Source organism: Mustela erminea, chromosome 4 (assembly GCF_009829155.1).
Source record: "Mustela erminea isolate mMusErm1 chromosome 4, mMusErm1.Pri, whole genome shotgun sequence".
Taxonomy (NCBI): domain Eukaryota; kingdom Metazoa; phylum Chordata; class Mammalia; order Carnivora; family Mustelidae; genus Mustela; species Mustela erminea.
Genome location: NC_045617.1, coordinates 23,429,644 through 23,456,019, shown reverse-complemented (window position 1 = coordinate 23,456,019; position 26,376 = coordinate 23,429,644). Strand labels below are relative to the sequence as shown.

The 26,376-nt window shown below is 45.1% G+C and overlaps 1 protein-coding gene and 1 pseudogene across 8 annotated transcripts; one reads left to right on the top strand and one right to left on the bottom strand.

Annotated features, from left to right (window-relative positions):
- Nucleotides 1–1,657: 1,657 nt before the first annotated feature.
- Nucleotides 1,658–25,652, bottom strand: LOC116588140. 8 transcript variants are annotated; one of them, XR_004284799.1, is made up of 6 exons: nt 25,591–25,639; nt 25,214–25,298; nt 9,425–9,527; nt 9,191–9,272; nt 3,122–3,253; nt 1,658–2,023 (listed from the first exon to the last, which is right to left on the bottom strand). XR_004284799.1 is itself a non-coding variant. In XM_032338877.1 (6 exons), the coding sequence occupies exons 1-6, from the start codon at nt 25,599–25,601 to the stop codon at nt 1,810–1,812; spliced, it is 627 nt and encodes a 208-aa protein (XP_032194768.1). In that variant the 5' UTR covers nt 25,602–25,652; the 3' UTR covers nt 1,658–1,809. The 8 variants fall into 8 exon arrangements, 1 of the variants encoding a protein (XP_032194768.1); XM_032338877.1 differs by lacking the exon at nt 25,214–25,298 and adding an exon at nt 2,129–2,213 and having other exon boundaries at nt 25,591–25,652; XR_004284800.1 differs by lacking the exon at nt 9,191–9,272.
- On the top strand, nt 12,655–13,189 carry LOC116588141 (annotated as a pseudogene).
- Nucleotides 25,653–26,376: the final 724 nt, after the last annotated feature.

The following is a 26,376-nucleotide window of genomic DNA, read 5'->3' as shown; positions in this document are numbered from 1 at the left end:
CTCTCCTGTGAAATGGGAACAAGGCTGCCTGGGTCGTGAGTTGTGAGGATCATCTGAGCGAGCCCGTGAGGTTCCACAGCCCGCTTCCACACGGCGGAAGAACCTCGTCCAAAGTTCTCTCTCTCTAGACACAGCCCATTGGCCCACGCACAGCGGGATGTGGGAAATTTTTTTTTCTTAATTAAAGTACAGTTAGCCCATGATGCTAAATGGTTCCAGGTGTACAACACGGTGATTCAACAAGTTTCTCTGTTACGCGGTGCTCCCCACAAGAACAGCTACCGTCTGTGACAATTCCATTGACTAGAGCCCCTACCCTGTGCCTTTCGTCCTGGTGACTTGTTCATTCCAACTGGAAGCCGGTGCCTCCCGCTCCCCCTCACCCACTCTCCCGTCTTCCCACCCCCTTGCCTTCTGCAAACCATCAGTTTGTTCTCTATTTATAGGTCTGATGCTGCTTTTTGTTTGTTTGTTTGTTCATTTGCTTTGTGTGGGGTGTTGGTTTTTATGATATGAAAACATAAAACCAACTTGGACATATCAAAGAACCTCATCAGGATAATTAGATTGTGCAGTAACTACGCATCAAAGGTAACAGCCAACTTGTAAGGTTTTCCTGCTCTCGGTTTCTTTGATGTCCTTTGGGATCTGTGGGCAGCCCCTGTGCCTGGGCCGTGCCATGTACCGTAGAGTCATACCCATTATCCCAAAGAACTCAATTGTCATGGCAAGAGAGTATTGGAAGATGTGTTCCTGGTCCTGGCTTGGCCACTAAACTGTGGCCTTGAGGAAGTCATGTTCCCACTCCCCCATGTCTCTGGCCTTCGGTCTCCCCATCTACAAAGTCTACTTGGTGAATATTCTGTACTGCGTAAGGCTAGCACGATGAGCCCAGATGTGCAGTCCCCAGTTTACAAACCACAAAGCAAGTAAGAACCACAGATGTTTTTCTGAGTCAGGAAGTTGGCAAATGTTAATACATTCATTTTCCAAAAGGGAAACAGAGTCCAAAGTGGGCTTCAAGGTTCACAGTTTCTTGCTACAAGCCAGTCCTCGGCCCCAGAGGGCCTCCAAAGCCACACACATCAGGCCTGGAGAGCCTGGGGCGGGAGTTGGGGTCCAGCGCCCCCTAAGGAGGGGAGGAAAGAAATGGAAACAGGGGAAAGGCTGGCAGGGAGAGTGGAGGCCCTGCAGGGGGGCGGCAGGCAGGGAGAGCGGGGTAGGAGCAGCTCGTAGCCCTCTGCAGACATCAGCCCTAGAGCCCGGCTCACCAGCGAGCGAGTCTCTCCAATCTCAAGAAGTCTCAAGAAGTAGAATGACACAGGAGTGGGCCCGCTGGGACAGACACAGGAAGCCAGGCCCAACCCCTGCTAGTTTAAAGGCTACCAGGAAAGGCAGCAGGCTGGGGCCTGCCAGTGTAAGGACTGGAACCTGACCCTGGGGATGTGCATGCCCGTGTGTGTGTGTGTGTGTGTGTGTGTGTGTGTGTGTGTGTAGCGGAGGCGGGCGGAGGATCAGACCTCTGAGTTGCCATCTCCAGGATGGGCTAGGATGGCATTTCTTCCACAGACAGACCCCTTCCTGCCCAGGGCACTCCAGTGGCCCTGTGAGGTGTTTGGAGAAGAACTGAAGTAAAGAGAAGCTCCCTGTGTGTTTTGAAACGAATTGCTGTATTTGTACCTCCCTGAGTGTGAGGGCTCTGGCCTCCTCCCTCAGGCTCAGGCCACCTCCCTTGGGCCAGCTCTGCCCAGGGCCAGCTCCGCCATGGGGGAAGGAGAGGAAATGTCGCTCAGGCCTGATTTTGTACGTTCAGCTTCTTGTTGATAGAAGCCACTTATTCATGACGGAACTCAAAGCAGATAAAACTTGCATCATGAGAAAACAGTCCTCTGCAGGAGCCTGTGGACGGCTGCTTGCAAGGCCCCTGGTGTGGGAGCAGGAGCCCGTGGACTTCGGAGTCAGACGCGGCCGTGGAGCGTGGAGCCAGACCTCACCACTCACGGTCTGGGGCCATGTCTGTTTTCTGGACATAATAATCGTACCTCCCTTTAGGATTCTTACGAGGATTAGAGCTAGCTCATACCAACACCTACTTATTTATTCACCCTATAATTCAGTGTATACTTACCGAGGGCCTACTGTGTGACCGCGCTCAGCCCGTTGGTGTGAAGAGCTCAGGTCGTTCATTTTAGAGAATGACCACCAGGGAGCTTCTGTTTAATAAGGTATTTGAAAGAAGGAAGGAAGGAAGGAAGGAGAGAAAAGAAAGGAAAAAAAAGAAAAGAAAAGAAGAGGAGAGAGGAAGGGAGAAAGAAGGAAGGTAGAGAGGAGGAAGGAAGGAAGAAAAAGGGAAAGAAAGAACAGAAGAAAGAAAGAAAGAAAGAAAGAAAAGGAAGGAAGGCAGGAAAGGAGGAAAGAAAGAAAAAAGGAAAGGAAAGAGCTCAGGCATTGGAAAAAGAAAAGGAAGGAGATGAATTGGCTTTGCCTGTGTAACCTTAGTCAGGTCACCTAATGGCCTATGCCTCTGTTTTCTCATCGGCAAGATGGCGACGACAATCACAGGTCTACCCGGCCTTGTTAATGTGAGCTTTAAATGAGATGATACATGACGGAGCTTAGACCCAGGCAGAGAGTAGGTGCTGGATGAACTTAGCTATATTGATTAATTCACTGGAATTGCTCAATAAATCATAGACCATAGATTTTGTAATTAGGTCTCTAAACTATAGTCACTCTACCTTCCCATTGGAAGGAAAGCAGATTTGTCAAAACGGGCCCCTGGGATCATGAGTATCAGGAAAGCGTGAAGAGAGCTTGCTAAAAATTCAGATTCCTTGGGTCCATTTCAGAAGTGCTGAATTAGCATCCAATGGGGCATAAAAGTGCCTTTTCACAAACCCCGGTTCTCACAATTCCGAAGTACACTAAAGTTTGAAAATTTCCGGGGGGGGGGGGGGGTAACAGGTAAAAACACTCATCCACTGAGGGGCTTTCTCTGTGGTGGGCAGAGTAAGGGCCCCCCAGTGATGTCCATGTTCCAATCCCTGGAACCTACGACTGTGTTAGGGTTATAAGGGGGAGTTCAGGTCCTAATTAATGAACTTTAAAATAAGGAGATTACCTGCGCGATGTAATCCGCATGTCTTTAAACGGAGGAGAGGGAGACAGGAAGAGTGGTAAAGTGAGGAAGACTCCGGTGGCTTCGAAGATGAAGTCAGGCCCACAAGCCAGAAATATGCAAAGCTTCTAGAAACTGGAGAAGACAAGAAAACGGATTCTTACCTAGAACCTCCAGAAGGAACACGGCCCTGCTTGATTTTAGCCCGGGAGACCCATTCTGGACCTCCGACCTCTAGAATCATCAAATACTTGTGCTGTTTTAAGCCACAGGAAAGGAATATGCTCTCTTCAAGTACACTGGACTCATGCCGCTTGGTCTGAGCCCATGAGGCTCAGCCATGAGCGGGGTTGTTGGCGGGGGGGGGGGGGGGGGGGGGTGGCGCCTTGACTCAGGGGAGCCACAAGGGAAAGGGACCAGCTGCGTAGTTCTGGGTTGTTCTTGCGGCTTTGCTGACCCTTTCTGCCATTCGTTCCTTCTGCATTTACTCTCTGGTGCTCAGGAAGGCTACTGAGCAAGGCTCACGTACATCAGGGGGGCTCGGAGGGTCTACAAACTACAAATAATCTGGAGGCTCAGGAGATCTCTAGCAGAGTTCCTACCTCAACCGAGAGAGCCTGAAGCACCCAAGGAAAGGGAAAGAACATGCTGGGAACATCCCCCACGCCCAGAGTCTCTGGAGACGGGAACATGAAAGGCCGTTCTCAAACCCACGCCCTCCCGGGAGGGGGCATTGCAGGGTCTTCTGCATCCCTCAGTTCTTTGCTCTCCCTGAGGCCACCCCCCACCGCCCCCACCGGCCCTGGACTAGCCTGGACCCCTCCTTTCCCCTCCCCTCCCTGCCCTGCCACCTCCCTCCTTCCCTGCTCTTGGGCCTGCGGAGACCTCCTGGGCAGCAGGCACTGTATTGATGGGCTTACACACATCATCTTTTTTTTTCTTCTGATTTTATAATGTAAATCTTCAAACACACAGAAAAGTTGAAAGAATGATTACCCATATATCTTTCACCTAGATTCAATAATTCTTAACACTTGCCGTGTTTGTTTTATGTATTTCTGTATGCGTGTATATAATATAACACAGGTATTTATGGTTGGGCTTTTTTTTTTTTTTTTTAAGATTTTGTTTATTTATTTGAGAGAGAGAGAGAGAGAGACAGAGAGCATGAGTGGAGGGCGAGGGGGAGGAGTAGATTCCCCCTGAGCAGGGAGCCCAGTGAGGTGGGGCTCGATCCCAGGACCCTGAGATTATGACCAGAGCTGAAGGCAGACACTTAACTAAGACATTCAGGCGCCCCTATATGGTTTTGTTTTTGCCAAATCTCTTGACAGTTCAGCCATCATAACACCCTTAATACCTCAGCACATATCTTTCAAACTGCATCATCTCCCCACAAAGTCAGTACTGTTTTTGGCCCCATTTTATACCTGAAATATTTGAATGTAAGAATTTGAGGTTGTAGGGAAATTATCTGGCCAGAATCACACAGACAATAAATAATGGACATGAGATGTGAACCCAAGTTCTCATCCTGTCTTCTATTTAAATGGTTCTAGAGCTCAGTATTATGGTCATCCCAGCAAGCATATGGTTCTGGCGTTGGGTTTCTTTCCATGAGAAAACTCGAAGGATTTCAGAGAGACAGAATTTCATCTTAATATCTCTTAAGGTCAAAGCTACCACTTCCCAAGAGGTTAGGTAAATTGCAAGATGTAGAGTTACTAGAAAAGTTGTTCCGGGTGCAAGCTCCAGAAGGACGGATCATCAAGGCAGCCACGCCCACTGCCGCTGGGAGGAGGGAGCACTTTGGAGCACCCCCAATACACACCCGAAAGTTCTCCCATCCCAAATCGCTATGACATCTTCCTAGTTGCCTACTCACTAAATGGACGAATAGGACCTCACCCACTTTTACTATTTGACATTCTGGTTTTTTTTTTGTTTTTTTTTTTTTTTAATTTATTAGAGAGAAAGAGAGCATGAGCAGGGGGAGGGGCAGAGAGAGCGAAACAGACTCCCCTCAATCAAACAGACAGGGCTCAATCCCAGAACCCCGGGATCACAACATGAGCCAAAAGCAGATGCTTAACCAACGGAGCCACCCAGGTGCCCCACTATTTGACATTCTTAAAGTCTTATTTTATTTTTTAAAGATTTTTTTCATAGTTAATCTCTTTACCCAAGGTAGGGCTTTAGACAGAGCCAGCCAGGCACCCCCTTACCGTGTTCAAGCTTTACATTTCAGAAATGGTGAAATATAGATCTGTTTAATAAAAAAACAAAATAAAAAAAGGAGGGACACTTGGCTGGCTCAGTTGGAAGAACATGTAACTCTTGATCTGGGGTCAGGAGTTAGAGCCCAAGTCACTACAGAGCAGGAGACAGGCCAATTGTCCTCATTTTACTGGTAGAAACTCCAAGGCATGCAAGGGCCTGCTCACGAAGGAATTTAATTCCCAAATAATGAGAAAAGCTGAATAATGGGCCTCAAAATGCAGGGTGTTTGCCACCTGAACCCAGACAACCTGGGAAACTTGTTTAAAATACAAAATCCCGAGGCTCCTGGGTGACTCAGTGGGTTAAAGCCGCTGCCTTCGGCTCAGGTCATGATCTCAGGGTGCTGGGATCGAGCCCCACATTGGGCTCTCTGCTCAGCAGGGAGCCTGCTTCCCTTCCTCTCTTTCTGGCTGCCTCTCTGCCTATTTGTGATCTCTGTCTGTCAAATAAATAAATAAACCTTTAAAAAAAAAATACAAACCCCAGGGTTCATCAAGGAATCAGATCACCTGGGGATGGGGCCCTCTTAACACCTTACCCAAGTGACTGTTGCCAACGCAAGTCAGAGAACTAGTGGCCAAATTCCCAGACTACTACACTGTACTCGGCTACAATACTCAACCTAATATGACATTGTACTATACTATGGGGCTCCCTGCCAAATTGCTCTACTGTCCCAGTGACCCATTTGTAAAAATTCTGAGCCATTAATTTTTTAACTTTTAAAAATCTGTTTTAATTTACCTACCGTAAAATCCACTCCTTAGGGTATATGGTTCTATGAGTTTTAACAAGTACGTAGAGTCGTGTAAACACCACCACAATGAAAATACAGAATAGGTTCTCACCCCACAAAACTCCTTTGTGTCACTCACTCCCTTCTGGTCAAATCTTTCCCAAAATTTACCTCTGCTACCACCTCTCTGTTCCTAGTCCTATAGTTTTGCCTCTTCCTGAATGTCATATAAATGGAATCCTACAGTCCGTAGCCTTTTGAGTCTGGCTCTTTCCATTCTGCATAAAGCACCTGTAGCATGTTACAGTCTTTCATTCCTTTTGTTGCCAAGTAATTCCCTGTTGTGTGACTGTACCATGATTGTTTCTCTATTTCCCCAGCTGAGGACATTGGGGTTGTTTGTGGGCTTTGGTGATAAACTCAATGATCTGATTCTTTTCCGTGGGAGAGTCAAAATCAGACACAATGCCAATGATAAGGGAGGGTAGTAGTACGGGGGTTGAAGACAATGGCTCACCATGGTTTCTGCCAGTGGGTCACCTGTTTAATGGGCCAGCTTCATTCATAGAGGACTTAAGTTTATCATTGTGATAAGCCTTCTGGTCTACCGTAAAAACAACAGGCTCTTACAGAGTTCCTCAGAGCCTGTTTCTGACAAATGAACCGAAAGGCTCTGCGCACGTCAGGCCCCCAAACTCTGAGATCACCGGGGTAAGCCTCTCTTGTCTTGGAATCTGTTGTGTCCCACGGAGGAGTCAGAGTCATCAAACACTGTTCTCTACGGTTTGTGATGCTTTTGCCCGACTGGATCTCTTTGATTTTCCAACATACCCAACAGGGAAGAAAGGAAGTTATTTTTATTTGTACAACTTTGAAGATAAGGTTGTGGGAGCTCAAGGAAGCTGGTACTTGTCCAAAGTCAATGAGCCCCCTTGATTTGGGGAGAAACCCTGGTTCTTCCAACCCTCAATCCAGTGTTGTCTGGTTTTATAAAGTTTTTTTTTAGAGTGGTGGTTATCTCTTTAATCTGCACATTTGAGGACCAACTCTTGCTCGAAGTAAGAGGTAGGGTAGGCCGAAAGAAAGCAAAGCCAAGTTTAAATCCTCCCTTTGCTTGCCAGGTTCACGAGCTCTGTGTTCTCACAGGACAGGTGAAACCACTCCTGCCTCCTCATTAGCATTCAAAGCTGAGAGGTCTCAGAAGGGCTCACAACGCAAGTGGGTAAGTCACACGAGGTACCCCATAAATGGCCGCAATTATCATTCATTTGGTTTATTAGGAGAAATCTAGAGCGTGCAAACCAAGAGCACCATGGGGTGGGTGGCGCTCTGCCCCTGGGCACTGCGAGGGATTTCCGAGGCCTGACTTTTCTCTGGCAGTAATGGAGGAAACCACGGGGTTAAGGAGGAGACCTGGAAGCTGGCCCAGCTGAGGACCATGGGCTTCTAAGGAGGGGCCAGCCCTGGCATGGAGGGTGTCTCCGTGGAGGAAAGCTGGGCTGAAATCTTTGTTTTTTCTTCTTTCTGAACTCGGTTTTACACCCCAGAGGGGAGTTCTTCGTGTCTGAACTTGGTGTTGGAGCCCTGGCACTGGCAGTTCCCGCAGTAAACGGCTGGCCGCTCCTTGTGGGGCAATATTGCTATTGATGTCAGGCCAAGGTGGTTAGGAAACGGGATCTTCCAAATGGGGACTCTGTGGTTTGGCCACAGCGCACTGCGCCTCCACAAGCCCAGATGGGGGTTGAGACAGTTACCCACAGGGTGGGGCAGGAGGGTGCAGTGGGCTTCCCTTCTCTGCCCTTCCCAGCAGCCTTACTGCTGCCCTGCATCACCTGGGTTGTGGCCTCCAACTCCAGCAAGAGAAGGGCCTGTGGAGGAATGACTGGGGCCTGAGGAGACTCCTGAGAGCAAAAAAGCAGGAGACCAGCACGGGCCCCTTCACAAGAGCCAGGTCAAGGGATGGGAAGGTGGTGGGCCTGGAGAAGGCCCAAGTAGCCTCGGCCCCCACTGGGAAGGCTTCTATGTCCACCATGAAGCCATAGGCCCCTTCTGCCCTGTCCACCCCAAGGCCCTGGGTCCCCACCTTGACGCAGCCTTTGTCGCCCTGTATTGTAATGACCTACCCCACTGACCCCACCAGATGCAGCGATGGCCGCCGTCGGAACACCGTGGGGGGTGACAATGAATCTGAAGAGATCAGAGAGATCTGAAGATAGCTTCCAGAAGGAGCCCAAGGGGCTTCTGCCCAGGGAACCCCCATGGAAAAGCTCTCACAAAAGAACGGCAGGTAAGAGCCCTCCCTCCTGCCCTTTGAGTTTGATTTCCTTTGGATTCCCCTTTGTTTTTATTCCAGCTGGTCCCTAGAAGCACTGAGTCCTGGCTTAGTTCTAGGCACATGTGATGTTTGGTTTCACAACCACCACTGGTGTTGGAGACCTTCCTCCAGGTCTGCCGTCCCCTCTGGTCGGGCAGACAGACCAAGTGAACTTGTTCACTGAACTCCATTACCATGTTCTTGACCGTGGCATCAGGCCCGGCCGCTTTGGCTGAGGGAACAGGGCTCACAACAGTAAGAAGCAAGCTCCGTCCTTATAGCTCAAAGGGGGAGGCTGAAAAGGATCAAAAGCTGTTGAGGGGACACCTGGCTGGCTCTGTTGGTTACGCATCTCCTTTTGGCTCAGGCCATGATCCCCGGGTCTTAGGATCGAGTCCTGCATCAGGCTCCCTGATCAGCGGGGAGCCTGCTTCTCCCTCTGCCTGTTATTCCCCCTGCTTGTGCTTGCTCTCTCTCTTTCTCTAACAAATAAATAAATAAAATTAAAAAAAAAAAAAAGCTCCTGAGCCAGAACCCACTGTGCACTGGGTCATGGCGGAAAGGCAGGAAGAATCTAGAGCCCCTGTCCGTGGTCTAATGGGGGAGATGACCGCTAATGATGGTACAGTGGGAGAAAAGCTGGGGTGGGGTGAACAACCAAGGAGTTCCCACTTGGCAAAGCTGATGGCCCCTGTGGACTTGCCGTTAGTTCACGGGGGTGCCCCTCTTTGCCTTGACTCACGTGGGTACCCCGTCTCCCTCAGCAGGCTGATTCTCTCCTTCCAGGCAGAGAGGCAGATGGGGCGATGTCCAGGATCCAGTCTCTAACGGATACAGTGAGACATTCAGTTGACTTGAAGAAGCTTGAATTTCCACAAACCCATTTGTTGACGTTTTTCCTCACCCTCATTGCCCGAGAGGATTGATTATACACGAAACCGTGATGTGTAGTCTATGATCTGCCTTAGAGAATTACCTCAACGTTGGCCAGCGCTTTGCATTCTAAGCCACATGGGGCTCCGGAGGTGCGTTCAGCAGGACCCAGAACTCCTGGATGACTTGCAGGCTGAGAGCACGTTCTAGAAGCAGGGGCGAGGATGCAAAGTAGGGATGAAGGGTACGGAAGAGCCCAAGCCCCTGGGCTCCAATCCCCCATCCCTGAAAGGTGCCTCTCCCACTGACTTCTGAACCCCTGGGCCTCTGTGGGTGGCCTCTGCTCCTCGGACCCTTGTCTTCTCCTCCCCATAAACCCTGAAGCCCAGGCACAGGAAGACAAGAGGTGGGACAAGTCTCCCAGCTCAGACTGGAGAGAGGAATCCTAGGCCATAGCTATTTTCAGAACAAAAATTGAAGCCCATGGTTTATTTCCTCAGCATTTAATTAGACTCCAGCACTGCACAGGGCTGCCTCCTTCCCGCCCACAAGCAAAAGCCTGACCAGTGGGTTTGGGAGCTGACGCCATGTCACAGGCGGGGGGCTGGGGCCTGAAGTATTTTTACTTATGGGAGGCTTTGGAGAACAAAACAGCTTGGCCCCAAGCCAGCTAGACTAAGTCAGTTGGGAGAGGGAGGGAGCAGGAAAGCTGTTATATCATCCTTCCTTCTTTGAACCAAGTTGTAAATCTGCTTGACAGGAAATGGGGATGGGGAGGGGGTGGAGGAGGGGCCTGCACTGCCTGGCTGGAGTGGGGGCTGGTTACCACCGCCTTCAGAGCCTGGCTGAGGCCCAGCTCCTGTCCTCAGGGGAGGAGAAGGGTGGGGGAGACTCTCATGGGGCTGGGTGAGGGGCAGGCAAGAGGGCACGCTGGGTGTGTTCAAAGCTCCCCGGGGTCAGGTTGGCTGTGGGGTGACTGTATACTCCTGTGGGTGACTTCTGGGCTGGCTTCAGGTCCTCCAAATAATACCACTCTCACAGATATACAGCTTTTAGAGCTGGAAGGAACTTTGAGACCCTTAAATGAGGATGTCAAGGACAATAGAGGGAAAATAAGTTCCTCGAAGCCACACAGCTAATGAGAACCAGAAGCGAGGATGAGGAGAGGGGTTGTGATTGTAAGATGGCTCTTCTAGAGCTCCCCTTCTTACAGCTGTTTCTTGGTTTTCATTTCCAAGCGAAAGTAGGCATAACATGCAAATATGCTTGGGCAAAATGACACATTAATTCAATCATGTTAAGAGCTAAATAATTGATGTTTAATACTTAACTCAGGAGACATTTTGGTGAGTGGGAGACTCCCGAGCTCCGTGGAGGGCACTTCTGACCATAAGAGGTGGGAGGCAACATCCATTCATGACCAACCGAGGACTCTGCTGGCCTCAGTGTTTCTGGAGTGGAGAGGTAGAGGGAAGAAGAGACACTGATGTCTCTGAAATGGAACCAGTTTCTCCTTAGGGAGAAGGGAGAACAGGAAACCTGGCTAATGGCTTCCGAGAGTCATACATTTGGGCAGTGTTTCTCCAGAAAGGTCTGGATCCCAGCCTGAGGAGCCCCATCCCTGTGGGATTAAACTCCTGCTCACCTGTAGAACCATGGAACCTCCTTTTTCCGCCCTTCCTTCCCCTCCCACCAAACTCCTGAGGCTGCTTCTCAAATGAGGAATCTGATGACAATAGTCTAAGACCTTCCTACACATACCAGGACCCTAATTTAAGTTAAATAATGGCCGTAGCCAACATTTATTTGATTTTTTTTTTCCAAGCACTTCACTAGCATTATCTCATGTCATCTTGATTATTTTTATCATCCTCTCCATTCCACAAGGAGGATATCGACGCTCAGAGAGGTTAAATAATTTGCCCCAGATCACCTAAGTAACAGTGAGAGTCAAGACATAAACTAAGGCAGACTTAGTGGACAGCCTCTGCTTCTCCTGCCTTAGACTGCTTCTTCCACTGGTGGAAACAAAATTCTTTGGAGTCCAGAGGAAGCGAGATAGAATTCCATCCAATAGCAAGAAGGAGGCCCACCCACATTGTTTATTACGAGGCGCGAGGATACAAAAGGGTGAGGAGTGTCTGACGCTGGAGACTATCTGGCTGAGAGCTCGAGTTGGAGTGGGATTGCCGTGTTCTGTGCTCTGGGCCTGGTGTTTGGTGTATACCTCTGCCTCTCTGGGCCAACAGCCAAAATATCCCGTTCACTTCTCTTTGGACGGCTGGCAATCTCACGGGGTAAAGAGACAAAACTTGGGATTCAAAGCTTTCCAAAAGGAGAGGTCCTGGTAAACAGCCCAGTCTTTCAGCTGGGAATCTTAAAGGACTACACCCTGGTCACAAAAGCTAGCCTGAAAATAGACTAGCATTTACAGAGACTGAAATTCAGATCTGAATCAAATCAATCTCAGAGTAAAGAGATATTCTCCTGGCTAACTGCCTGTTTGAACCACAGTAAATCTTCCTTGGAGGAAGATGACATTATCCAGACTCTCAAATTATCACCACAATTTTTCATGCACAAGTTCCGGCATTAACCAAACAACAACAATAAAATGGGGCACATCAAGAGATAGGAACAAAGGACTGAAAACCAAGAGAAAAAAATTCTGTAATTTAAACACACATATTGAATATATTTTATAAATGGTCTAATAAAAATCCTAGGGCTGAAATTAAGAACTCAGTGGAAGGATTTAAAAGCAGATTAGACTCAACTGAAGAGATGATTCATGAACTTGAGTATAGACCAGAAGGAAATATGAAGACTTCACTACAATTACAACAAGATAAAAATTTTAAGAAGTACAGAAAAGGAAGACTAAGAGATATATGGGACCCAGTATAAGCATTTTTGTAATTAGAGTCCTGGAAGAGAAGGAGAGAGATAATACAGCATAAACAATTTTGGAGAGAAAATAATCTGAGGATTTAAAAACTGACAAAAGACATAGAGCCACAGACAAATACAAAGAAAGTTACAACTAGACCCGTCATGGTAAAATAGGTGAAAAACAACTAAAGGCAATAACTGTAACTACAGCTAGTATGAAAAATAATAAGACACATTTTGATCAGAAGCACAATAATAAGACAGCCAAGTTTTCAAGTGAGAATAATGGAAGCCAAACAATAATGAAAGGATATCTTTAAAAGGCTAAAGAAAGGGATGTCACTACAGTTTGAGTGTGGGGTCAGATATGTCACAGCCCTGGGACCGGGAGCAGCCCCAGGGTGGTAAATAACAGCTCTTCAAGCCTTCACTAAAAAAAAAAAAAAGACTCCAACAAAGCGACATTGCAGAAAATGAGGAAGAAAGAGAAAGGAAAGAGTAAAAAAGTAAAAGAGGCAGAGCCTGAAGAATTTGTGGTGGAAAAAGTACTGGACCAACGTGTAGTAAATGGGACAGTGGAGTATTTCCTGAAGTGAAAGAGACTTACAGACACTGACAACATTTGGGAATGTGAAGAAAATTTAGATCATCCAGAGTAAATTGAAGTATTTCTTAGTTCTCAGAAAGCTGGTAAAGCAAAAGGTGGCACGAAAAGGCAATCTTTATCTGACCATGAAAGTGATGATGGCAAATAAAAGAAGGAAAGAGATGCTGCAGATAAACCAAGAGGTCTTGATCCTGAATGAGTAATTGGTACCGGAGATGCCAGTGGAGAATTCATGTCTGTCATGAAATGGAAAGATCCAGATGAGGCTGACTAGCAAAAGGGGCAAGTAGGAAGTGTCCTCAAAGTGGAATTGGTTTTTACGAAGAGAGACTACCTTGGCATTCTTGTCCAGAAGATGAAGTTCAATAATTGTTTCCATTGCTTTTTATAGTTATTTATAGATATATAAAGTCTGGGTCTTGGTTTTTTGACTTATTAGTGTGATGAAATAATGTTCTAATGAAAATCAAGTTTGATATGTTTGTTTGGAAGTAGTATCAGGGGAGTTGGGGATTTTTTGGCATCTATAGCACTGGTTACTTCAAACAAATATCAGGAAAGAATATTTGAGACCATGGTATGTTATTCCCCTGCATCAGAGAACATCTTTTCTAAATATTGGGGGAAATCTTCAGAGTTGTTACTCAGTCAGAATTTGTGTTTAACTCCTATAGGCATAAGGACTATTCTGGCTTATTTTGTTTATTTTGGAGTATTTTTGTGTGTGTATACATAAAAACACAAGTGTAAGTGGTTTTCTTTTCTTTTTTTTCTTTAAACATTCACCAAAGGAAAACAACATTTCATAACCATGGGTAAGCCCATATTTCTGGGATGCTATCATTTTCAGCAACCTAAGAAATAAATCACTTAAAGTAAATTGAAATTTTTCCTGAAGTCTTAACCTTTCAAATTTTGTAATTAATTGAAAATTTAAATATAATGAAAACAATTTAAATGGGACAATTTAAAAGCAGCCATACCAGAATCCATATCCATACCTATAGTCCTATAAATACAAATTTATTTGCAAGATGCTGGAAGGAAAATTTTATCACTACCAACAGCCTCTCCGCCCAAATGAGAAAACTAGACAAGTCTTGGTGTGTTTTAATTAGATAAGCAAAAGTCAGTTAAATGGACATTGAGAGTTCCTTCTAGTGAATCGTTCCTTTTCAAGAGGTTGAAATCCCTTTTCTATTTTGATTAAAAGATCATGATTCATGGAATGTCTAGGACTTCGTTCATGGAAACCTAATCATAATCAGATGGTTAGAGATGTTGGCAATTTAGGACCAGCTGGAATAAATGGGTAAACAAACTCCTGTAATCTAAATTCTTGACTTGCATGTTTTGTCTTTACCCAAATTCATTCCTTACATGCAGGCTCACTCTTCTCAGTATTTGAATCCCTGGTTCTGCAGACACTAGGAAAAAAATAACTTTGTAGTAGTCAGAATCCAACGGAATCTTGTTTACTTTATTGTAAATACTGGTAAACAGTGGCCAATGAGTAGTTTTCGATTGAAAAAATAAATAAATAAAAATAAAAGGCTAAAAGAAAATAACTGCTGACTTAAAATTCTATACCCAGAGGAAGTATCATTCAAAAATGAAAGTGAAAAAGAAAAGACCTTTCCAGCCAAACAAACACTGAGATGAGTTGCAACTTGCTGACAGACACAAAAGCAAAAACTAGTTTTTCAGGTAGAAGGGAAAGAACTCCAAATGGGAACAAGAAGATGGAGAAAGGGTTAAAGAGCCCTGCAAAGAATAAACGAGGAAATCTAAATTCATATCGGCTGTATCTCGAGAGAGGGTATTTGTAGAACTAACATACTTAACAACACGTACAATAAAAGTAGGAAAAATGAGTTGAAGTATTCCAGTGTCTTTAACATTATCCATGAACTGAAAAAAATACTAACTGGATTTTTTTTTTTTAAGATTTTTTTTTTTTTTTTTTTTTTGACAGAGAGAGATCACAAGTAGGCAGAGAGGCAGGCAGAGAGAGAGGAAGGGAAGCAGGCTCCCTGCTGAGCAGAGAGCCCGATGCGGGGCTCGATCCCAGGACCCTGAGATCATGACCTGAGCCGAAGGCAGCGGCTTAACCCACTGAGCCACCCAGGCGCCCCTAACTGGATTTTAATAAGTCAAGGATACATATTGTAATCTTTAGGTCTAGGTTAACCAATAAAAGAATTATAAAAGAATCAATGATGAACTAGTTAATAAAAGAGGGAAATGAAATAATTATAAAAATATTTTATTCCAAAGAAAGTAAAGAGGGGAAAAAGAAAACAGAACAATTGTAACAACTAAAAAATAAGATGGTCAATTTATATCCAAATATGTCAATAAGTATATTAAATGTAAACAGATTAAGTATTCTAATTAAAAGATAAAAGTAGACTGGATTAAAAATAAACATGTCACTATGCCCCAATATAAGTATACAGAAAGAACAAAAGTAAAAGGAGGAAAAATATATTTCTAACTAAGTAAATCTGGTATGTCTATATCAACATCAGACCATGTTTAAGGTAAGAAACTTTACAAGAGATAAAGTAGTACATTTCATAAGGCTAAAAATGTCAATCCACCTGGAAGATGTAACAATTCTAAACTGTACCTAATAACACATCCTCTAATTTCATGATGCAAAAATAGACAAAAACAAAAGGGAAAATGGGAGATTTTAACACAACTTTCACTTCTCTTTCCAACTTTTAGAAGCAGCAGCAGAGAACAAAACCAACCACAGGGATATAAAAAATTTGTACAACACAATTAACAAATGCACATGTGACACAATTATTATGCAGAGAATTCTGTACACAACTGCATAATACAGTTTTATTTGTATTTTTTTTTAAAGGATTTTACTTATTTGGTTAAGCAACTGCCTTTGGCTTGGGTCATGATCCTGGGGTCCCTGGACCGAGTCCCACATTGGGCTCCCAGCTCCATGGGGAGTCAGCTTCTCCTTCTGACTTCCCCTCTCATACTCTCCCTCTCACTCTCTCTCTCTCAAATAAATAAATAAAATCTAAAAAAAAAAAAGATTTTACTTACTTGAGAGAAAGAGCACAAGCAGGGGGAATGGCAGAGGGAGAGGGAGAAGCAGGTTTCTCCCTGAGCTGGGAGCCCCACACAACTTGATTCTGGGACCTCAGAATCATGACCTGAGCCAAAGGCAGATGCTTAACTGACAGAGCCACCCAGGTGTCCCCAGAATACGGTTTTAAAATTTTGATTACACATGGTGTATTTATCAAAACTGGCTGTCCGCTGATCCATAAAACAAACCTCAACAGATTTCAGAGGATTTAAATCCTCTTTTCCTTTCCTTTTCTCTCCCCACATAATATCCCTGTCAGGTTTCAGCATTAAGGTTAAATTGCCCTCATAAAATGAATGCTAAGTGTTTTTACCTTTAATTTCTTTGGGAGAATTTCTGGTCTATGACCACAGTAAAAGTCAGTCAGAAATCAATAGAAAAGATACCTGGAAAAATCCCCACATTTTTAGAAAATAAACTTCTAAATAATCTATGCATCAAAGAAAAATGAGAAAACATTTTAACGAGATGATAATAAAAATATAACATATCAGACAGAACACATGGGATGCAGTTGAAACTGTGCTTGACTAGGGACAGCAATTTGCGGCTTTAAATGCAGATGTTGAAGAAAAGCTGAAAATCATTTACATAAGAACCTATCACAAGAAACTGTGCAGGGGAGGAGGAACTCAGCAAATTAAACACCCAAGAAAGTAGAACTTAATAAAGATAGAACAGAAAATTAATGAGATAGTAAATAAACGTACAATGAGAGAATCCACAAACCCCAAGGTTGGTTCTACAAAAAGATCAGTACTCTTGATAAACCTCCGTTAAGAATAATTGAGAAAAAATTTGAGAACTAAAGTACTAATATCAAGAATGAAAAAGAGCAGCTCACCACACATCATACCTTTAAAAGAATACAAAGCGGGGGTGCCTGGCTGGCTTGGTTAGTGGGGAGTGCAACTCTTGATCTCAGGGGTTCTGAGTGGGAGCCCCATGTTGGGCATAGAGCCCACTGAAGAAGAAAAAAGTGTGTGATGGACATTAAGGAGGGCATGTGATATAATGAGCAGTGGGTGTTGACTAAGACAGATTAATTATTGAACTCTACCTCTTAAACTAATATACAATATGTTAATTAATTGAATTTAAATTTTTTTTTAACTAAACAAAATTTTTTTTTAATTAAAAAGGAAAAGATTCTCCCCCTCCTCCTCTACCCCTCCCCTGTTCACACACACATGTGCAGGTATTCTCTCTCTAAACAACAACAACAACAACAACAACAAATTATACAGAAGAAATCATTGTATATATATATATCCATCTGTAATTTGTCTTTTTTGCTTGAAATTATGTTTTTGAGATTCAGCAATATTGAATTGTTAATTCATTTTCACTGTGGTATGAAATTCCATTCAACAGTTATGCTGCAATTAAAAAAAAAAGAATGTAAGGATATTATGAGTTTCTACCAATAAATTAGAAAATAGGAAATAAATTCTTCAAAAGGGACACTGTACTAAACCTGAGATAAAGGAAAGTAGAAATCTAACTGTCCTATATATATCCAATCTGTCACTTAAAACTTTCTCTCAAAGAAAACTCGAGGCCCACGTTGTCTTCATCAGTGAATTCTTTAAGAATTTAGGGAAGATACAGCTACGATCTTACATAAACCATGAACTCTCCTAGAGAATAAAGAGGAAACAGTTACTACCTGGTTTTATGAAGCCAACTTAACCTTAAATCCTGAGAAAAATCTTCAGGAAAGGAAGATTACCAAGCTCTCTTATAAACATAGATATGATCATTCTATTTAAAATATTAGCCTAAAATATTAGCTTGAAATACATGAAAAAATAACCAAGTACAGTTTATTCCAAGAATATAAGGAAAAGTCTAATATTTAAAACTCAACGAACACTGGCAGATACCGCTATAACCGAGTGATCAAGGTTAGCATTACCGGTAACAAGACGTCGTGTACCCCCGATATGATTGGCAAGGGCACACCACCTCTGCAGAATATTGCTTAGAAATGAATGCCTTCAGTCTAATCGTGAGAAGACATCGCACAAACCTCAATTAAAGGATAGTCTAACAAAATTCTCTTCAAAAGCGTCAAGGTCATGAAAGACAAGGACGGACTGAGGAACTGTCAAAGATTAGAGCAGACTAAGGAGACACCACCCCTAAACGCAATACGGCATCCTGAAATAGAACATTAGTGAGAAAACTGGTAAAATCTGAATAAAGGATGTAGTATGACTCAAAGTTTCATACCAGTGTTATTTAAGTGACAATTAAGTTGACAATTATCCTACAGTTATATAAAATGAGCATTTGGGGCAGTTGTGTGAAGGGTATAAGGAACCTCTGTATTATTTCTGCAACTTTTCCGTAAGTCTAAAATTGTTTCAAAATAAAAAGCCAAGACAACTCAGTTAATGTAATATATCACAGAATGAAAAGAAAAATCTTACCGATTGTGTCAATAGACACAGAAAAAACATTTGAAAAATTCAATACTGGGGCAACGGGTTGGCTCAGTGGGTTAAGCATCTGCCTTTGGCTAAGGTCGTGATCCTGGGATCAAGTCCCGTGTTGGGCTCCTGCTCAGCGGGGAGTTTGCGTCTCCCTCTGCCCCTCCCTCCTGCTCATGGTCTCCCTTGCTCACTCTCTCTCTCTCTCAAACGAATAAATGAAAAATCTTAAAAAATTCATTATTCATTCACGATTTAAAATAAGTTCTTAGCCAACTAGAAATACAAAGAATTTCCTTAATCCTATAAAGGACATCTATACAATCCTCGGCAAACATCATAATCTCCCCAGTTTGGAAATGAGACAAAGACATGCTATCATATCTGTTCAAAATTGGACTGGAGGTTCACAGCTAATACAATAAGGCAAGAACAATGAGAATGAAGAAGAAAGAGAAAACTGCCATTATTCATCAGGATCATGGATAATATAGAGAAATATTTATGAGTATGTATGTAATACATATTATTTATATAGAGATAGCTATTGAGAGAAGATCCAAAAGAAGCTACAAACTACAAAAATCAGCAAATGAACTTCACAAGACAGCTGAATACAAGATCCACATAAAAAAATCCATTGCATTCTATATACTAAAAATAAATCAGAAAATAAAAAGTTTAAATAATAATACAGCATTACAACAACATAACCAATGTTAAACACCTAAGAATAAATCCAGGAGGAGATGTGCAACACCTTTGTGTGAAATGAGTAACATGTCACTGAACCAAGTTAAAGACCCAAATAAATGTTCAAGGACTAGGGGACGAGGGATTATAAACATGCTCTCTCTCATAAGCTTCAGATTCAGTGCAGTCCCAGTCAAATTCTAAGAAATTGGTAAACTGATTCTAAAATTTACGTGGCAATACAGAAGGCCAGGTGTTGCCAAGATACTACTGGGGAAGGACAACATTGGAGAACTTGCACCACTGGCTAGCTGGGTTTGTTTAGAAGCTACAGTGATTAAGGCAGCATGGTATGTTTCCGAAACAGATGTTTAGAATAAGGGCAGTCATGCAGACGAATGAGGCAAAGACAGTCTTTTCCCAAAATCATACTGGATCATATGAGTACCCACCCAGGAAAAAATAAACCTTAGTAACTACCTCTCACCATTCACAAAAACTCATTCTAGATGGCTTGTAGGTTTAAAGGTGGTAGGTAGGGGCACCTGGGTGGCTCAGTGGGTTAAGGCTCTGCCTTTGCCTCAGGTCATGATCTCAGGGTCCTGGGATCGAGCCCTCCATCGGGCTCACTGCTCAGCAGGGAGCCTGCTTCCCCCCCTCCCCGCCCCCGCTTCTCTGCCTACTTGTGATCTCTGTCAAATAAATAAATAAAACCTTTAAAAAAATAATGATAAACAAAATAATCTAACAACCAGAGGAAGCAGAGTATTTTCATTATTTGGGGTACGTCAGCAAATATTTCTTTAAAGAGTCACAAAAGCACTAACCTTAAAGCAAAAGACTGGTAAGATAGGTTACTCGAAACCTTAAAACTGTTTAAAATCAAAAGACATCATGAAAAAAGCGTATGATTCTATTTACTTAAGGTTCACAATGGGTGACATGAATCTGTAGCATTACAGTCTGCGGTAGGCTGAACAGTGGCCCCCCCAAACTTACCTGTGTCCGAATCCCCCGGATTTTGGAATATATTACCGTATATATGGTAAAAGAGATTTTGTGGATGTGATTAAAGGTTTGGAGTTGGGGAGATTTTCCTTGATTATCCAAGTAGGCCTAATCTAATTATAAGAGTCCTGATAAGAGGAAGCCAGGAGGATCAGAGTCTGAGAGAAAAGGCTCCGATGCTGGCTTTGAAAATGTAGGAAGAGGGCGGAAAGTCAAGCAAAGTAGGTGGCCTCTGGGATCTAGAAAAGACAAGGAAACATTCTCCCGAGAGCCTCTAGGAGAAATGAGCCCTGCTAACACCTTGATTCTAGCTCAGGGAGACTGATTTGGGATTTCTGTTCTCCACGACTGTAGGAGAATATGGTTCTAAGCCACTACGTTTGTGTTACTTTGTTGCAGCCGTAAAAGGAAGCTCAAACATGGTCAGAAGGCTGGTTACCTGACCTAGGAAGGAGGGAAGGCTTGGTGTTGGAAAGAGCAGCCGAGTAGCTGATAACGCTCTATTTCTTGATGTGGGTGGTGGTCGCATGAGCACGGTTACTTTGTGAAAATTGAGTGCACAGTTTTCTAAAAATATATTATAATCCAATGAAAATTTATATAATAAAAAGAAAAAACAAGGCACCTGGCTGGCTCAGTTGGTTAAGTGTCTGCCTTTGGCTCAGGTCATGATCCCAGGGTCTTGGGTTCCAGCCTTGCATCTAGCTCCCTGCTCTGGGGGGCGTCTGCTTCTACCTCTGCCTCTCCCCCCTGCTCATGCTTTCTCTCTCTCTTTCTCTCAAATAAATAAAATAAAATCTTAAAAGAAAAGTTAAAAAAAAACCCAAATTCCTTAATGGGGAATATATTCTATGTTGTCCCACTAGAGCCTGCACAGACCTTTGCCATGGAGAGGAGTTCAGCTGAGGGCATAGCTGAGAAGAAATTAACTCCCAAATGTTATTTAAGGCCATCACTAATAGGAGCATATATTTAATTTTATGAAATGAGGAGTCCTGTGCTCATGTTAGATAGTAGTCTTGGCTTGTCTTTAAGGATAATCCTCCCTCGTGGAGAAATTTATTTCTTCTAACAGCTTAATTTTCAATCTACATATAAAAGATTAATAAAGGTTTTATAGCGGGAAGGGTGAACTCAGAGACCTCATTATCTCAAGTGTTGATACAAGATTAAAAGAAAAATAGGTTTTTGTAAGTTTTAGGTCAATCTGAAGGTATTAGATCCATAACTGACCACTAATGAGAAGCTGGGATGCTGGAGGTATGGCTCTAGCCTTGGAAGTTGACCTTGTGAGAACCACCAGGTCCTTCCTCTGTCAGTGGAAAGGTCTGGGTCTGACTCAGTGTCGCTGTTCTGAGGCTGTTAAGAGGAAGCCGACCAGCAGCCATGTCAGATGAAGGCTCTGAGGACCCAAGCAGCAGCCCCATAATTATTAAATTAGTAACATTGTTAAAGACCATGTGTTTTCACGTGGGAACAGCCAAGGTCATGAAACTGAATCTGATGTTAGACTTGGTGACCTGGTCATCCTGGCTTTAGTTCCAGGCCTTCCCCTCACCAGCTGTGAGACACTGGGCATTGGGCATGCCCCTTAACGTAGCTGTACCTCCACCGTGAGTGGGGTTCACGAGACCACCCCAACGGGGTTATTTGGGGAGTTAAGAAGTGATATGAGAGCACTCAGACAAGTGTGGTACACTATTCAACTGTGAAGTTTTACTGTTGGTTTTATCCTCAAAAGAAAAAAAGGGCTCTGTTTACCATACTGTACTGTCAGAAAGATTTTTCTAGTGCAATAAGATGCCCTGTGGTAGAAGGATTCTGTGGTCAAAAAAAGTTCAGGAATCTCTGAATTCAGGTTTCTCTGAATCTGCATTTAGAAATTCCCAGTGTTCATTAGTCTTTCTTATTCCCTACAGAAATGCAAATACTCATTAACCTTTTATTTTTATTTATGTTTAAAGATTTTAATTATTTGAGAGAGAGAGTACATGTATAGCCATGAGGGGTGGGGCAGAGGGAGATTCAGACAAAGACTCCCCACTGAGCAGGGAGCCTAATGCAGGACTCGATCCCAGGACTTGGAGATATCATGATCTGAGCTGAAGGCAGCCACTTAACTGACTGAGCCACCCAGGTGCCCCACTCATTAGCCTTTTAAAGGTCCCTGAGAAGTCCTGCAGTGAAGAATCCAGTTTAAGGATGTTTAACCCAGTGTTTTCCAAATAAATTTGAGCAACAAAGCCACATCTCTGTATGCATACGTACTTTCATACTCATACATGAGGCCCCTGTGGCCTCATTCAGACCCATGACCTCAATAACTCTCATACATCAGTAACTTCCAAACTGATACTATTATTTGAGGTCTCTCCCCTGAAGTTCAGATCTAATCAACCCTGTTGCTTCCCCTTGGAGGTCTCAAGGACACCTTCAATTTAATCTAACCCAAATGCCTAAAATCAGTACCTTCCTTTGAAGGGTTCCCTAACGTGATGTATGACCCTATAGCACCCACCCAGTTCCCCAGGCAGAACCCATCCTTCCTGTCTCTCTCCCCGGCATCCAGCATCCATTATAAATTTACGTCTGAATATGTCTCAAAACCATCCCATTCTCTGAAGCTCCTTTGCTTGTCATCGCTGTCCACACCCTGGTCCAGGCCACCCTGTACCTCTCCAAGAGCTTTCTACCTAGTCTCCTTGCTTGGTCTCCTGCCCCCACAATTCCACCATCCATGAACACATAGAATATGTTTTTAGAATCCAACTCTAAATCCTTAAACCTTGTTACTTCTCTTTGTTCTTCTGTTCTCTGAGCCCCAGTCACCAGGTTTCTTCTGTTTTTTCAGATGTCCCCACGACAGTGCCTCATACCCTTCGCAATGCCTAGAATGTTCTCACCCTGCCCCACTCCGCTCCCTTAGCCTGAACAACCTTTTCTCAAACTTTAGATCTGCACTTGAATTCCCCTTCCTCAGGAAGCTGTCCTGACACACGCCACTCCCCACTTCCCAGCCCCCACAGGCCTGTCCTGCAGGCGGCTTTTCAATGGACAATTACACATTTGTTTTTATATTATTTAAATGAAGGTCTTTTGTCCCTCATTAGACTACAGGCTTTATGAGGGTAGGACCTTTCTTCTTGGCTCTTAGATATTATCTATCTAAAAGTTTCACAAATATTTTTTGTTGTAGAAAACAAACTCTTTTCTCCTCAGTACATCTCATATTTGTAATTTCTGCCTCACTGGCCTCCAGCTTCCTCTGAAAATAAAAATTCAAATGTTCAGCTACCTTCTTTTCTCCCCCAGTGATCTCCGGAGAGCTTCTTTCCCACAGGCTCTGTTTCAGACAGACATTATGGCTGCACAAGCTCCCCATGGCCAGGGCCCCCTTCATGGAGACTGTGGTGTGTGTGGCGCGTCCTCCGGGCCCCGTGCTTGCTGGGAGCCAAGACTACTTGATCTGACCTTTAATCAGAAGGTTCATTATTTCTGTCTGATTTAAGTATCTGACCCAGAGCTGGTTTGGGGGCTAAAGTTTATCACCACCCCAGGGTCCCGTGCCCCTCCTGGAACCCCACCCTCACTGCCCACATGCAGAAACGTGCTCAGACTTTTGCTTGGATCCTCTGGAGGAATTGTGGGGTTTTCATTTGCCTGTTGGCTCTGGTTAGTTTGATCCTCAGGTCCACTGCTATTTTTTCCCAACTTCAGGCTTTAGTGCAGGCTGTTCCTTCCTTCCTTCCTTCCTTCCTCCTTTCCTTTCTTTTTTTTAAGATTTTATTTATTTATTTGAGGGAGGGAGACAGTGAGGGGGTGAGGAGAGCATGAGTAGAGGGGAGAGGGAGACAGAGAGGCAGACTCCCCACTGAGTGAGGAGCCTAATGTGGGGCTCCATCCTGGGATCATGACCTGAGCCGAAGGCAGACACTCAACCGACTGAGCCCCCATCTCTCCCACCTCCCCCCAAACCCGGGGCTGTTCCTTCTGCTCTGGATGGCCCCCCACCCAACACCCAACTTCTTCTCTCGAAATGGTTTAGCTCCCACTTGTCCTTCAGGCCTCCATGTACACATGCTGCTTCTTCAGAGGGGACCTTCCTGACCAACCAGTTTAATTCAGTTCAGACCACTCTGCCCTCTCATGGCTTCCACACTTTTCCTTTAAGACACGCATCCCAATATGTACTTCCCTATCTGTGGGTACTTATTCATGTAGCCATTGTCTCCCCGCTAAACCACGAAGGGCATGGCCATAAGGGCAGGGTCAGGGTCTCCCCACTCTATGCTCAGCCCAGGCACTGCTGACAGAGCAGGACTTACGCAAACCTGTACTGAAAGAAAGACACTGTGAATTCGCCAATGAATGTGGTTGCTCTCGAAACAGTCTTTGACCTTGGAAGTTGGCCTGATGCGCCAACAGCTCTAGGCCTGAGCAAAACTTACGGAAGTGTCATTGGAAGAAACAAATTGTGTCTTGAACTCGTCAGTGCCAATTCTTTATTTTGCATTGTTTTTTCATCTCCTGGGCTCCGAGTGACCTTGCCCGTCTGTAATCCCCTGGGTCTTGTCCTTGCCTTCTGCCCTGTAATAAGAGGCCACCTGGGGGCTTGCTGGCCTGTGGTTTCAAAAGTCCACGGGTGGCTTCTCCTGTGCGGGGCCGGGGGTGGGGTGGCGGCGTTCTGGAGGGCAGAGCTGTGTATCCACCTTCCCCCGCACGCTGGCCCTCAGAGGCATGGCTGGGCACAGGTCGTCTTCTGCTCTGTTGAAAACACACCTGCTCTCCCCTCTCGGTTCTCTGTCTGGGGTGTGAGTTCGTTCTTACTGTGAGAGCGAAGCGACTCCAAAAGCCATTTCTTAGTAAAGCTGGGAGCAGAAAATGCCAGCGCCCATCCACCTGCCCCTAATCCTTTCCACCATTTCTGGTGCAGCCAGGCCTTGGTGTGCTTTTGCCTTTTGCTTCCAAGCCAGCCCCGTGGTTCTTTCTGGCAGATGGCCCTCAGGGCTTGGGAGCGGCCTCAGCGGCATGGAGGGAGCGCCCAGAACCCACTTCCTGCGCTGGGGTCGGCGGCCACCCTCTGGGATCCCCGGCCTGCGTTCCTCCCCGGTCCTGCCTCCCCCCACCACTCCCTACCAGGCTCCTGCGTCGCGCACACGGATCCTCATCTGGGGTCTGCTTTGGGGGACCTGATCTAAGATGAGTGGTACCCGGAGTGGATCTGGGAAGAAAAGCACACCAAAGCCAGGAGTGAACAAATCCACAAGAGAGGAATCTAAGAGGATCTGGCAGAGGCTAGACGCTGCCCACTAGCCCCCCTCATTCAAGTTCAGACCTTTCATTGTGGAGATTGACCACAGTTTATAGGAAACGTACAAGAGGAGAGTCAGTCGACAATTCAGAGTCAAGTCCCGCACCTGCCCCTGCCCCGCCCTGCTCCCGCCCCTCCCCCACCTGGTGCAGCTAGTCTGGAGAAGAAATGGATTTTCTTGTAACCCTCCTCTACCCCTCACCTTTGGCCCATTGGCACTCTAAGGGCTGTGACCCTGCCCTTCGTCCCGGTGGAGTCTGAGTCCCTGGTCACCAGGGCTCGGCCTGCTCTAATTGTCGGGTCACAATTTGCCCCAGGCCTGGGAGTGACCTGGAGCTGCCCGAGTTCCATACATCATACTCCTGCCTGGCCCCTGCAGACTCCTGATGACTCATTACCCCACCCAGGATGGCAGCTCCTTTCTTTGCCGGGTGGGCTGACAGTCTGAGAAGCCGCCAAATGACCAACTGCTTGCATCGATTCAGGCTTAGTGGGGCTCTTTTTGGGTCCCTTGCCAGATGAGATGTCTCCCTTCTGGGAATCAGGGCCTCTGGACCCTAGATCTGGGGCAGCTGTGTCAATGGGAGATGCAGCTTCTCCTAGGTAGGTCACCTGTACAGTGGTGGACAGAGCCACTCCTACTTCCATTGCTACCCTCCCCTGGCTGCCCCTCAGGCTGGACAGTCACGTGCCACGTGCTCCAGGCCCCCCTGCCAGGTCAGTCTCTAAAGCTGGCCTCAGTCAGACTGCTCGGACCTCATTCTTCTTTGGCCTCCTCACTTTCCCTGGCCTCATCTCCCTTCTCCCTTGCTGGTTACCTCTGGGAGCACTGCCTTGCTGAGTTGTTTGTCCCCAACACTGCTTTCTGGAGACTCCAACCTAGAACAGAACCGGAAGTCATGACAAGTGGGGTGGGCAATGCCTCGCCTTTTTGAACGTACGAAGTGGACTGAAGTCAGGGTTAAAGGAAGGAGGTTTGAGCTACTGT

Coding starts and splice junctions, on each gene's coding strand:
- LOC116588140 (XM_032338877.1), bottom strand. Junction 3,254..9,190: donor GAGGGAGACGGGGTACCCAC/GTGAGTCAAGGC, acceptor TGTCTTCTCCAG/TTTCTAGAAGCTTTGCATAT. Junction 2,214..3,121: donor ATGCGGATTACATCGCGCAG/GTAATCTCCTTA, acceptor CTTATTAAACAG/AAGCTCCCTGGTGGTCATTC.